We start from the raw sequence: 14,407 nt of genomic DNA, 5'->3' as shown, positions 1-14,407 counted from the left end.
CTTGCTTGCAGGGTCAGGCCTTCCAAGCAGAGCAAGGAAGGTACAATCTGCAGGCGCAGCCCCCACACAGCTGCTTCTGCATGGAAAGCCCCTCTTTCCCTTTGCCTGGCAAAGTCCTAACCATCCCCCAGGACCCAGCTCAAGGGTCACTTCACCTGTGACACACATTTCCCCTTCCCTGCCACCTTCCTGCCTCAGTCTCAGGCTTGGGGTGGGGAGTGGGGTCCTGCTCCCTTTGTGCCCCTAGCACTGTTTAGAAGCCTTTATCACGCTGTAACTTATCCCCTTGTCTATTCTCTCCACTAGAGCGTCGACACAGGGACTGGGTCTCACTTGTCCCTCTGGCATGTGGTAGGTGCTCACTTATGGGTCTGGGAATGAGCCACTTAGACACTCCAACTGGGTCCCCGACTGTAACACAGGCTGCCAATGCTTGCCTCCTTCCACTGGTAGGGTCGCTGAGGCTGGCCAGGGCCCGGCACACCAAGGAGACCAGTAAGTCATGGGAGCATCTGGCAGACCCCTTGGAGGGCAGAGGTCAGGTATTGTGAGTAGCCAAGGAGGATTCTAAAAAATGTTTTCTAGTGAAAACATGAATTCTAAGCTTAGGGAAAAAATACCATCACTTGCCTTTCAGGCCAGCTGTACCCAGACTCCCAGACCATGAGGAGAACCTATGTGCCCCAACTCGGCCACACACCAATCAGCGCAGCAAGGCCTTGCTCGCTTCTGGGTGCTCTCAGCTAATGATGCTTCTATATAAGGGGAGGATGCTACAGACTTCAAATGACAACAGGATGCTTGCAGGTAACAAATCCCCAGAGGACTCTGTTGGGGCTCAGTCTGTGGCCAAGGTTAGAGCCAAGTCTACGGCCTGTAAGGGGCTCAGTCTGGGGTAACAGGAGGAGTTGATTCGCTCTACACACACAGGGATAGACGCTGTCCGCTTCAGCTGTGCCAGCCACAAGGCTGGTGCTCAGCACTCGCTGGCGTGACAGCTTCCTTGTGGCCATGCCACAGCCTGGAACGGTGGAAAACACCCCTCCCAGAGTCACTCACCCCCTGCACCCATGGGTGCTGCAGAACTTGGGCGGCGCTAAGTCTCTGCTTCGCATCTCGCACCAGGAGCTTGGAGATGAGGTCTTTGGCCTCACTGGAGATGTGTGCCCAGTCCTTGTCAGGAAACTCATACTTGCCTTCCTGGATGCTTTCAAACAGCTTGTTCTAGGTACAAAAGATTCCTCCTGAGGCCACACTGCCAGGGATGGGCAGGATGTGCCTGTCATTGTTTTGATCAACCAGCTTCAGTTGAGCTCAACTGTAGCTGCAGCTCATGGCTTGGGGATGCCACAGACTGGGGCCTCTTCCCAGACTCACCCCGCACTATCCCCTAGATGAGCAAACTATACAGAATGCCCTTGGCAGGCCAGGATGGCTATACCCTTGGTGGGCTGGACGGGTGATGAGTGGAGATCGCCCACAAAACAAAGCCCAAATTCCTTGGCTCTTCCTAGAGGACTCTCTGTGAACCTCTCAGGCCTCATCTCCCACTACCACCAACCTACTACTCCACTTTTCCTTCCTAGACACTCCAGCTATTTCATGTGTCCACGTCTGTGCCTGTGCGGTTCCTTCTACTTGTGATTCTTGTCCCTCTTCCCCAGGGCAGGATGCACCCTTTAAGAGTCAGTTCAGGGCCGGGCGTGGTGGCTCACGCCCGTAATGCCAGCACTTTGGGAGGCCGAGGCAGGCGGATCACAAGGTCAGGAGATTGAGACCATCCTGGCTAACACAGCGAAACCCTGTCTCTACCGAAAATACCAAAAATTAGCCAGATGTGGTGGCGGACACCTGTAGTCCCAGCTACTCAGGAGGCTGAGACAGGAGAATCACTTGAACCCAGGAGGCAGAGGTTGCAGTGAGTCAAGATCGTGCCATTGCACCCCAGCCTGGGCGACAGAGTGAGACTCTGTCTCAGAGAAAAAAAAAAAAAGAGTCAGTTCAGGCATGATCTTCTCTAACAATCCTGCCCTGAGCTCCCAGCTGGGCAGAGTGTCTGATTATCTCTATTTTACCTCGTGGCCACCCTGACAAGACGGGGAGAGGGCACTATGAGCCCCCATCCTGATCAGGAACGCTCTCCCAGCCCAGTCCTGCTTGGCATCCCCCAACCACACTGACCCCAAGCAGGGTCTACGCAGTGCTTCCTGGGGCCGCACTCACCTGGCACACCCTGCAGACCTCGCCCCGATCCCAGCCACAGTCGGCCCCGCAGTGGCCCACGAAGGGTGGGTAGCCGCTCAGCATGATGTAGAGGACCACGCCCAGGCTCCACAGGTCGCAGCGCTTGTCGTAGAATGTGGCCTGGTCCGTGAAGACCTCCACCACCTCAGGGGCCATGTATTCTGCTGAGCCACACTGTGGGGGCCAGGGTTGGGGGAGAGGGAGATGGCAGAGAACAGAGAGGCTTAGTTACAGCAGAGGGGATGGCAGAGAGCAGACTGTGATGGGACTGGAGCAGGAGGCTGGAAGGACGGGAGACAGAGCAGGAAGTCATCAGGAAGGCCAGCCAGTGAGCCGCCTGATGCCACCAAGGCACCTGCAGACTGAGCCCCATCATTCCCCAGTATCCAGAGGAGCAGTTCAGGTCACCTTATCCTTCCAGCTCCTCCTCCAGTAGGCAAAGACCCTTGGCCAAGAAGTTCCAGGAATCTCTCCCTGCCTCAGCTTCCTATAAACAGATATTTCATGTACAGGTACTTAAATGCACCAAGAATATGGCTCTGGGAGGGAGATCCAGTTCCACACAGCATGATTTCTTAAAGTGAATCCTGTCAAGCTCCCCTGCTAGCTCAGAGCAGGAAGTGTAAGAATTTAGAATTAAGAGACCATCAAAGCTAGAAAAGCTCTTAGAACAAATCCAACCTTCCCACCCCTCCCATTTATAGATGGCAAAGGTGAGGCCGAGAACAGGACAGGGATTTGTTTGAGCACATCAATGGCACACCTAGGACCAGAATCCAATATTCCTTTCTCTCACCCTTGTGTAGAAAACGGCTGATAGGAATCAAACACATTCTTTTTGCTCCACTCTTCACTATTTCAGGCTCACCAAGAAAGAACCACCTCCCCGCTCCACATACCCTGCAAAACTAATTTGACTGAAAGACGGTAAGTGTTCTCAAGAAAGAGTATTTTCTTTGTTATTGGCATTTAGTGTTAATGACTTTGAAAACAAGGTAGCCCGGTGTGTTAGAAACTAATAAAGATTCCTGATAATGTTGGTTAGAATAAGATACAACACAGGCATATTAAGGGCATGTCTTAAAAGGGTTATTAGGAAAATTTACTTGTGAAGCATACAAATCTCAAAAGAATCAGAATTATACTCTATTAGTTGTACAAGAGATGTCTTGGGAAGAAGTAGCTCCAAGCAGCACCATCTGGTCATGAAATGTGAAATCAGAGAAGCAAACAGGCTAACTTGGCCAAGCGATCCCACGTGCACATAGACTGAGACCTCACAGTTCCCACCACAGAGAGACTATCCTGTCCAGTCAGGGAGGACTGCTCCCCATCCCCCATCACAAGGGGGCTGCGCTGTGCCTTCAGCAGTGGGAATGGAGCTTACAGAACTCCCAAATGCTCATAGGCAAAAGGGCTGGCCTGGGAGTAGGGTCTGTCTTCTCCTGGGTCAGGAGTCAGGGTTCAGCCTGTGCTTTTTTTTTTTTGAGACGGAGTTTCGCTCTTGTTGCCCAGGCTGGAGTGCAATGGTGCGATCTCGGCTCACCGCAACCTCTGCCCCTCGGGTTCAAGCGATTCTCCTGCCTCAGCTGCCCAAGTAGCTGGGATTATAGGTATACACCACCACGCCTGGCTAATTTTGCATTTTTAGTAGAAACGGAGTTTCTCCATGTTGGTCAGGCTGGTCTCAAACTCCCAACCTCAGGTGATCCGCCCACCTCAGCCTCCCAAAGTGCTAGGATTACAGGCATGAGCCACTGCAAATGGCCAGCCTGTGCTTATAGATATAATCTGTCTCTTCATCAGCAGAGAGGGCTCACCCCAAACTAACAGTCCAAGTGTCAGTTTCATTAGCAACTAAGGGGTCAGGGGAGGCTTGAGAGCCACGAACACAGAGCAGTAAGCAAAATGACCACTCAGGCAGCAGGAAGATAGGTCCAGTTGGTTTGCCATCCTTAACCCTCTGTTCTGGACCTCCCAGCTCTGGGTCAGGGAAACACTCCAAATACTTAGGAGCCCAGAGGAAGCATACATACTGGCGTGGTCAGCTCCGGTGTGGTTATGGGGGTGCAGGAGTTGTTCAGTTTCACCCCACTGCCCAAGTCAAAGTCACAGATTTTCACTGGAGACACCTGAAAAGGAAAACAGAAGCCAGCGTCACAGACATAAGAAACTACAGGGCAAGAGGAGCCAGGCATGGCCGTATGGGTGCATGGCTGAGTGGCTGTCACGCCGCAGCTGGTTTTATTAGGTCATGTTTGCTCTCCGGAGGTTAACAAGAAGTCCTCTGAGGATTTCTTCCCAAGTGTCTTATTCCCTGTGCTCTCTTATTTCCCAACTAAGGGAAAAATGGGTGGACTATTTGGTGTCGGATTATTGTGAACTCAGACCAAAGTAAGAATGGAACTCTTGCTGGCAAACAATGGTACAGGTTGCAGCACAGCAGCTAGGGAAGTTACTATGTACTCCTGAGAGACAGACTTCTTGCAGCCCATTCAGTGGAGTGCAAAGGAGCTTGCAGTAAAACCCCTGACCGCCTCAGGTGGCTTAGGGTGACCAACTTGTCTGGGGTGGCTTGCTTGGGACTTGATCAGTTTAAACACAGAAAGTCCCATGTTCCAGGAAACCCCTCAAACCTGGGAAAACTGGGATGGTTGGTCACTGTAGGTGGCATCAACACAGTAACCAAGTCCACCAGAACTGGATGCTGCGCCTGAGACCACAGACAGGTGCCTCATCTCTGGAGCCAATCAGGAGGGGCAGTTTGGGTGCACACATGAGAATGGATGAGAATGGCCTACATGGTGTGTAAGCAGCACAGCGAGTGAACTAAATGCTTGTTCTCTGAGACCCATGTCCTCGCCGGGAAGCCTGGGCAAGTCCCTCAACTTCTTTCTCTCCTTCCTTCCTCCCTCCCCTGTTCTCTATTTTTCTTCTTTTCTTTTTCATTTAGCCTCATTCTCATTAGTGGTAAAATATAAAGCATAAAATATGAGATTTTAGCCATTTTTAAGTAGACAGTTTAGTGGCATTAACTACGTACATTCACACGGTTGTGCAACCATCACCACGATCTGTTGCTAAAACTTTTCCATCACTCCAAACAGAAACTCTATACGCATTAAGCCATAACTCCCATTCTTTCTTCCCCTAGCCCTGGGTAACTTCCAATCTGACTTTATTAATTAATAAAGACTTTCTGTCTTTATTAATTTGCCAATTCAAGATATTTCATATAAGTAGATTTACACAATATTTGTCCTTTTATGTTTGGCTTATTTCACTTAGCATAATGTTTTTGAGGTTCATTCATGTATCAAAACCTCATTCCATTTTATGGCTGACTAGTATTCATTGAATGTATGTCCCACATTTTGTTTATCTGTTCAGCTGCTGATGACCACTTGAGTTGTTTCTACCTTTTGGCTGTTGTGAATAATACTGTAATGAATACTGGTATACAAGTGTCCGTTTTCAATTGTTTTGGGTAATACCTAGGAGTGGAATTGCTGGGTCATATGGTAATTCTGTGTTTAGCCTTTGAGGAACCGCCAAACTTTTCCACAGAAGTTGCACCATTATATAATCTCACCAGCAATGTATAAGGGTTACAATTTTTCCATATCCTCAACAACACTTACTATTTTCCATTTTTTAAATTACAGCCTACCTAGTAGTATGTGGTGGTATCTCATTGTGGTTTTGACTTGCATTTCCCTAATGACTAAGGATGTTGAGGATCTTTTCATGTACTTGTTGGACATTTGTGTACCTTATTTGGAGAAATGTCTGTTTAAGTCCCGTGTCCATTTCTAAATTGGTTTGTCTTTTTGTTGTAGCGTTTTAGGAATCCTTTATATATTTTGGATATTAAACCTCGACCAGATATATGATCTGCAAATATTTTCTTGCATTCTGTAGATTGTCTTTTCACTTTCTTGATAGATAATGTCCTTTGAAACTTAACCTCTCTTTTTCTTAAGAGACAGGGCTCTCACTATATCACCCAGGCTGGCCTCAAACTCCAGGCTCAAGCAATTCTCCTACCTCAGCCTCCTGAGTAGCTGCGACTACAGGCATGCAACCACTGTGACCAGCTAATTTTTTAATTTTTTGTGGAGATGGGGTCTCGCTTTGTTGCCCAGGTTCTTAAGCTCCTGGCCTCAAGTGATACTCCCGCCTCAGCCTTCCAAAGTGTTGGGATTACAGGCGTGAGCCACTGCCTGGCCCCAATTATTCCTCTCTTTCTCCTTCCCCCCTTTTGCCTTTCCTTTCCTCACTTTCTTGTTTTGAGGCAGGGTCTCTGCTGTACAGGCTGGAGTGCAGTGGTGTGATCATGGCTCACTGGCTATACATGTTTCCTGTTTCAGTTTCCTTGTCCATAAAATGAAGGTAATAATAGTAACTACCTCATATTTTATAAACACTAAATAAATATAAGTGCCTGGCACAATGTAAACACTCAAGAAGTGTTCACTGTAATTATCAGTAGTAATCATAATAATAAATTATAAAGTTCTATGACAGAACCAATGATAGGAAGTCACAAGATCTTATTTGAGCGAATCCATTATTATTCCCCATAAAAGAGTTGTGAGTAGCAGACTGACTCATTCATTCAAGGCCACCTCTTATTTATGAGCCATGGCTTCATCCAGACCACAATATATATGCTCTTGAATACACACATATATATACACGCAGAGCTGTGAACATGGGCCCCAGCACCACCAGGGCCTAAATCTCTCCTACTAAACACAGAATTTGTCAAATTCATACACTTCCGTTTACTTAAAGAGATCTGCTTCATATAAGATTAAGTTGTTTGGCTGGGCGTGTTGGCTCACATTTGTAATCCCAGTACTCTGGAAAGCCGAGGCAGGTGGACTGCTCGAGCTCAGGAGTTTGAGACCAGCCTGGTCAACATGGTGAAACCCCCGTCTCTACTAAAAATACAAAAATTAGCCAGGTGTGGTGGCACATGCCTGTTGTCTCAGCTACTTGGGAGGCAGAGGCGGGAGGACCACTTGAGCTTGGGAAGTCGAGGCTGCAGTGAGCTGTGATCATGCTGCTGCATTCCAGCCTGGGTGACAAAGTAAGACCCCATCTCAAAACAAAACAAAACAAAACAAAACAAAGGTCTTCACTACTTACATCAACTGAATAAAAGTAGGTGCATTGGACTAGAAAATATTAATTTTGTGTAGGTCTCATATATTTTCCAAACTCTCAGGCTTACATCAATCACACTGATGATCAAGAGCGAAGAAAGGATGAGGATGGGCAGAAACATCACACAGCAAGTGTAACATTCTCACATGTCCAAGATGATCAGTTCAAGTTGGTGCCTGAGGCCAACGGAACTGCTAACAATCCATCCTGAAAGCAAGGATGGCTTCCTCGGTAGGTATAAACTATAACATTCCAAACCAGGCCCAAAGTACCTTTTCTGGAGATTCACACAATATATTTTCTGGTTTCAGATCACGATGAGCAATGCCTGACATGACAAAGAGCAAAAAAATGGTTAACATATGCACATAATTATCCAACATTCCACACACAATTAATTTTTTCCAAATGCTGTTGTTCGCAGATTAATTCCCAATTATGGTACATTAAAAAATCAACGAGCTGCAGGAGGCAGAAGTAACCAGAGACACAAACCAAAAGCACAGTTGATTCTGCAGGTTCTTTTGAAGAGGTTTAGAAGTCTGGCAGGGATAAGAAGGGCTAAATGAATCCCAGCCAGCCTACCCCTCAGCACCACAGTGACCACCAAGAAGAAGGCCTAATGCAGAGCAGAGAGCTCTGCAAACGGCAATGCTTGGAACAGCAATGCAGAAATAATTAGTGCCTTGTTTAAGAGCATCTCAGGGGCTTAACTGCTCTACCTCATTTCTTCTTGTGTGGCCGATTAAAAAAAAAAAATTCCTTCAGTGCGAGTCTCTGAATGTTCAGAGGAGCAAGTATTAGTTACCAAATCTCCCAAAGCGACCGATTCCCTTCTCACCTGCTTTGCATGTCCAAGGCAGCCCTGCCAGCAGCACAGCAAAGACTGCTTTGCCCCTAGGATGCTGTTATTTTTGTTTTTTAAAATAGAGATGGGGTCTCGCTATAGCCCAGGCTGTTCTTGAAATCCTGGCCTCAAGCAGTCCTCCTGCCTTGGCCTCCCTAAGCATGGGGATTACAGGTGTGAGCCGCCACGCCGGGCCCACCGGGGTTGCTGTTTTTAAGAGAAAACCCCTGCACTTTGGCCAGGACTCCTGACGGAGACTGGAGATAGCAGCTTAGTCCATGAGGGGTTAACCTGCTGACCTGGCCAAGAAGGCACCTGGGGGAGAGCCCTCTTCCAACCACAGAAAGGGACAAAGAACTAACTCAGGGCCATGGTGTTTTGGTGGAGGACACAGAAACCCCCCTTTCCTCTTTCCTTCCACAGCACATGCAGCACAGAGACAGGGCTGGAAGGCTCAGCAAGAGTCAGAGCTACAGCTTGGAAGTACTGGAAAGCGGCAGCGGATTCTCGGGGTGATGGGAAAAGCAAAATCTACTTCACTAAAACTCCCTCAGTGATCAACTTTTTCAGCAGTCCTCCAGTTCCCGACTAGAAGGCAAAGGCCTGGCCCAGGCCACGGGAGGCACTTCACTAAAGAAGAAAAACCTGAGCTCCAGCAAGCTCAGTAACTTCATCAGTCACCTAATTGAACAAGAACCCAGAGCAACTCAGTCCAGGCTGCACAAATTGAGTAGCACTGCTCTGCAGCTCGCCGTACTAAAAGTGAAAGATATTTTCCATTACAGCAAGTGCTCCCACAGAAGGATCACGAGCCGCACATGGAGCCTTACTCTCCAAATAGGCGCCCATGGCCCAGTCGTCCCTCAGCCTGAGAACTCAGAGAGCCAGGCTGTAATAATGGGGCTGCCGTGTGAGCACAGCAGTCATCGAGCTGCTCCGGTCCATTTCCCAGAGGTTGAGCTGCAATGTGTCCAGTATTTAAAAGTATGGAACTTGTTTCAGGGCTGACCCATTCTTGCCCAATTCATCTTCCCCGTGTGAAGTTATTTAGCAAACAGCCAAGTTCAGCTGGAAATCGTTTTTCATCCCCTCCAACTTCGAGTCACATGGGCAGCTGGCCAGCTACATGTTAACAAGCGCCTCAGAACTCCAAAGACACCACCGGCCTCTGTTCCCTTCAGTGCATTCTTGTAAATAAATAAATAAATAAATAAATAATAAAACCTGCCTTTACCACCCCCTCCAAGGGGTGGATCTTGTAAAAAGCATGACCCAGTTTTCCCGTCTACAGAGGCAGCTTGGGGAGCAGCTGTAAATCTTTGTCAGGCAGGTGGCACCTCTATGCAGCCCAGCTTTCAGAAACAGAGCTGCTGCTATTCATCATGCTGCGGAAGGCACACACACCCCCTTCCAGTTTTCATCCTAGGTGCAAGTCAGGGCCCCAACATGGGCGCTGTTGGTATGCAGACCTCCTTCAGCCACCGGAGGAGGGAGGTGGGCTCCGCGAACCTGAACCTCCTGGACACACGCCACACTCGTCTGCACCGGATTGTGGGCACCAGGTGGAACGTGTGAGTAGCATGCCTCCCACTGGTCCCGGGCACCCACAACCAATGTGGCTGGCCAACATCCACAACAGAGAGGGGGCAGACCTAAGTCACAAGTTATTTACTTCACTCCCACCCCCACCAGGCAGAATGCTTTAACGGAATATTAGGAATAAAAATGCTTTCTTCCTGGTGGGGGGGTGAGGATGGAGGAAATAAATCGTATTCATTGAAGAACTATGACATACCAGGAACTATACTCCATCTATGCTGCACATATACAATACAAACACAAGGTACACATTTTTCATCTATAAAAGGCTTAGAATAGTGCCTAGCACATACCAAGTGCTATACAGTGTTAACTACAGTCTATGATGCTATTATCTCAAATTCTCACCATAGGGTAGGCATTATTACTGATAGAACACATAGCTAGAAGACACGTGAAACCAGAATTCATTTTTTCCAGGGTACTGCTGTTAGGCAAATTTAAAAAAAAAGTATGGAATAGTCAAACGGATTTATGGAAATGTAAAAACAATGTGTGGAAAGATTTAAATCACTACAAAAGTTCCTAAATAATCAGTCATAGGAAAGGGACTGTAACCTGAAGTGTAAATCAAATCTAGTAACCTGTGAGTTACCAATGTGCTCTTCAACAGATACCTCAAATGTACATGTTAATAGAAAAGTATAAGATAGGCACCGTGACTCACACCTGTAATCCCAGCAATTTGGGAGGTTGAGGCAGGAGGACTGCTTGAGCCCAGGAGTTTGAGACCAGCCTGGGCAACATAGGGAAACTCCATCTCTACAAAAAAATACAAAAATTAGCTGGTCGTGGTGGCACACACCTGTAGTCCCAGCTACTTGGGAGGCTGAGGTGGGAGGATTACTGGAGCCCAGGGAGGCTGGGGCTGCAGTGAGCCCTGATGGCGCCCCTGCACTCCAGCCTAGGTGACAGACTGAGACCTTGTCTAAAAAAGAAAAAAACGAAAAAGAAAAATATATTTTTCATTTACTGTGAACAAGATATATTAAACTATGTATATCCTATCGTGCCAATTTTGAAAAGAGACAGAGGTGATGTATTTTAAAAGACTAGAAAGAATAACACCAAGATATTCACATTAAGAAGGTCATATTGTGTATGAGCTTTATATTCCTCACATGGTAAGAATCTAAGAAAAGAAACATCATCCACACACAGTCACACATACCCTGTTCAATGTGAAATTTATGCTTTCTCCTCCCTGCTCTTTCTCCTGTATCCCTATGCTGCTCAGCAGCTCTACCACCCACCCACCGTTCGCAGCAGAAGCCTCGGAGCCATCTTGGACTGTTTCTCCCCCAACTCCCATGGGTGAGCATGTTCAAACCTCAAGCTGCCTTCCAGCCACACCATCTCCTGCACCAGCCCTCTGCCTGGCCTACCACCTCCCTTGGTACCTACAGGCTGGCCAGCCCAACCCACCCACCAAGGCAAAGGCTGGGTTCACCTTTGGTATGCAGGAAGTCAAGGGCAGCAGCAACGTCCCGCACCACTCGGCTGGCTTCTCGCTCATTGAAGTGCTTTTGCTTCTGGATGTGGGCTAAGATGGAACCTGGGGAGCAGAGGGGACACAGAAGAATGCCTTTTTGGGCTCTAGTAAGTATAACTTCCTTTTTTTTTTTGAGACGAAGTCTCGCTCTGTCACCCAGGCTGGAGTGCAGTGGTGCAATCTCGGCTCACTCTTGAACTCCTGACCAAGGGATCCGCCCGCCTCAGCCTCCCACACTGCTGGGATTACAGGCGTGAGCCACTGCACCTGGCCGTATAACTTCTTAGAGGCCATGTTTTCCCAAGTTTGGAAAACTTGGCGTGGGGACATGGGGATTCATCGCTTATTCATCACTACCTGTCCAGCTCCAAGTGTGGGGCCTGGCACAGAGGAGGTACCAGCTTGTATGTCTGTTAAACAAAACTGCACTGCTCTCTTCTGTACCTGTCTATGAGGAGCTCAGAAGCGAGAGCCAAAAAATATTAACAATGCTGGGGCTGATTTGGCTTCTGCAATCAAAAGGAATAAAACTGAAGGCACTTGGAGCTGAGGGGGACTCTCTGTAGCAGCATTTTCTCCCCTGCATCTGATCTCTGATCCAAACAAGAGCACAAACTTTCAAATGGAAATGCCACACCCTTGCCAGACATGTAAAGGCCTGGGAAAAGGGGGAAAAAATGGGTTTTCCTCCTGAGTGTTCCCATTTATTATTGTTTTGTTGGCAATGGCTAACATTTACTGAGTAGTTACTAGTGCCATGTGCTATGGAATACTCTTGAAATAAACTGTCTTATTCTCACAATTGGACAAAATGGGTAGTATACTTATCCTCGTTTTACAGAGGGGGATCCTGAAGCCAAAAAGAAAAATGGTCGAGGAACGTGCCCAAGATTATGCACCAGTAAGGGGTGACGCCAGGACTTAGGCCCAGGGCAGTTAGGCTTCAGAGTCTGTGCAGACAGCCCCCAGCAGGACTTGTGGTCTGACTGCTGCAGGGATGGACTCTCTTGAGCCAACCACACTGGGTCTGGCCTCAATAAGCTACATTAAGTTTACTGATAGGGCGACGGAGGATCCCATCTGCATGCAGCATTTCAAACATGTACTTTACAGTCAGTCATGTGTTGTTGGGTGGTGCAGGGGCAGACACAGGCAGGAACATGCGGCTTGGCTTCATGTGGTCTACGTTTACTACTAGAAGCCAGTATTTCTGGGCTGCAGGTATTATCTCTGTGTCCTAAAGATGGCACGTGTCTACTGTTTTTTTTGGGGGGGATGGGGAGAGCATGAGAGAAGGGGAAGAACTGCCAAAGCCTGTTCATTTGCCAGATTAAACAACGGATCCCAATGTGCTAGGGAACATTCCCAGAAAACCGGCTCCTGACTAGGTCCTAGCTTGCTCTGCTATAGTGAGCCTCGTTTTCAAATTTGCTAAAAGGAAAAGCAGAGAGTAATGCTCTACATTCTTTTTCTTTTTTTTGAGACGGAGTCTCGCGCTGTTGCCCAGGTTGGAGTGCAGCGGTGTGATCTCGGCTCACTGCAACCTCTGCCTCCCAGGTTCAAGCGATTCTCCTGCCTCAGCCTCCTGAGTAGCTGGGATTATAGGCATGTGCCAGCACGCCCAGCTAATTTTTGTATTTTTAGTAGAGACGGGTTTCACCATGTTGGCCAGGCTGGTATTGAACTCCTGACCTCAAGTGATCTGCCCGCCTTGGCATCCCAAGGTGCTGGGATTACAGGTGTGAGCCACCGCACCTGGTCTACTCTACATAATTCTAAGACAGCCTCCAGCATACCAAATTGTTTTAATAATATTAGCAGCCAACATTTATTGGGCCCTCGGTGCCTACCAGACACTGTGCTAAGCATTTCACATGAATTATCTCGTTTAATATTCATAGCAACCCAGTGAGGTAGGTGCTATCAATATCTCTATTTTATAGAAGGGGATATTGTTTGGAAAAGGTTAAGTGACTTGCCCAGGATCACATATGGCTGGTAAGTGATGGAGCGAGACTTAAGCCATAGCTGTGTTGGTTTCTAAAGCATGCTCCCTCAGCCACCAAGTCCCTTCATGTGGCCCTCCATGCAGCTCCAGACATCCTTGCAAGTGTGCCCTAAGATTGGGGGAGTGCTGGGAAGGGAAAGGGCTTCTCTGCCCCACCTCATTATGTCAGAAAAGCAACTTAAGTATACACCCCAGTGATTGTGTGTGATGGCATCTTTCTATCTGAAGGATGGCACATTCTCAGGCTTCCCTTCTATCCTGGGTCTGTGTCCCAAACAATAGGACCCTCCTCTCCTCTGTTTTAGCCTTTCTAGACTTCACAATGTATTTGAGAGCTTCCACCCCATAATTAATGTAGTTAAATAGTGAACATGTCAAAATGGGATTGATAAATCGATTACTAAGTGTATCTATATATGACTCCTATTATAATGAAAAGGCATTTATAAAATACCCACACAGGTGACATTCTAAGCTCTGCAAAATGCTAATTATCATCCTTCCCTCCGGCCTCCCTTCTCCCAAATCAAGGGCAGTTTTTAAGTCCTTCATCCTTTTTATTAGCTTGACTCGTTTTGGAAGTCTCTGGGATTCATGATGGATGATCACCACCCTGGGTCTTAATCAGAAGTCCACACACATACTCAACGGTAAGTACCTCCTTGCAATTTCTCAAAGACCAAGTAAAACCTTGTGTCATCTTCAAAGAACTCAATCAGCTCCAAAATGTTCCTTAAATAGGGAAAATAGGAGGAGAGGGAAAAGGGGGGAAATGGTATTATATATTAAAGTCTACTTACAAATATACAATGAAAAAAATATACAACACCTGGCAGTGGGGCAGAAATCAACTTGAAATCAGAATGCTTATTAAAGACCCGCGTGTGGAAGCAGCCAATGGTGTTAGCAAGATTCAGGTCACCTTATCTTTCCATAATGTTTAGTCTCTGGTGTTTTCACCAAGTCTGTGCTGTCAAACCCCAGCCCTAAAACCCACTAGGTAGAGTTATAAAAAAGTCCCGGTCACATTAAACTGAATAAAATC

General features: G+C 47.5%; 1 protein-coding gene across 23 annotated transcripts in view; it reads right to left on the bottom strand.

Moving 5' to 3' along the window:
- The window catches only part of MKNK1 (MAPK interacting serine/threonine kinase 1), a 46,831-nt gene that overhangs the window by 3,010 nt on the left and 29,414 nt on the right, over positions 1–14,407 (bottom strand). For 12 of the 23 annotated variants that reach the window (XM_074007568.1, XM_015436459.4, XM_074007574.1 and 9 more), the window contains 6 exons: positions 14,021–14,094; positions 11,313–11,417; positions 7,689–7,744; positions 4,281–4,376; positions 2,224–2,418; positions 1,060–1,224 (listed from right to left, as the gene is read on the bottom strand). In XM_074007568.1, the coding sequence (XP_073863669.1) occupies positions 1,060–1,224; positions 2,224–2,418; positions 4,281–4,376; positions 7,689–7,744; positions 11,313–11,417; positions 14,021–14,094 (691 nt within the window). The remainder of the gene's footprint in view (positions 1–1,059; positions 1,225–2,223; positions 2,419–4,280; positions 4,377–7,688; positions 7,745–11,312; positions 11,418–14,020; positions 14,095–14,407) is intronic. The other 11 variants (XM_074007612.1, XM_074007586.1, XM_074007598.1 and 8 more) reach the window with 1 other exon arrangement.

The sequence above is a fragment of the Macaca fascicularis genome, chromosome 1 (genome assembly GCF_037993035.2).
Source record: "Macaca fascicularis isolate 582-1 chromosome 1, T2T-MFA8v1.1".
NCBI lineage: Eukaryota > Metazoa > Chordata > Mammalia > Primates > Cercopithecidae > Macaca > Macaca fascicularis.
Note: the sequence above shows the minus strand (reverse complement) of the source record. Positions and strands in the feature narration are given on the sequence as shown.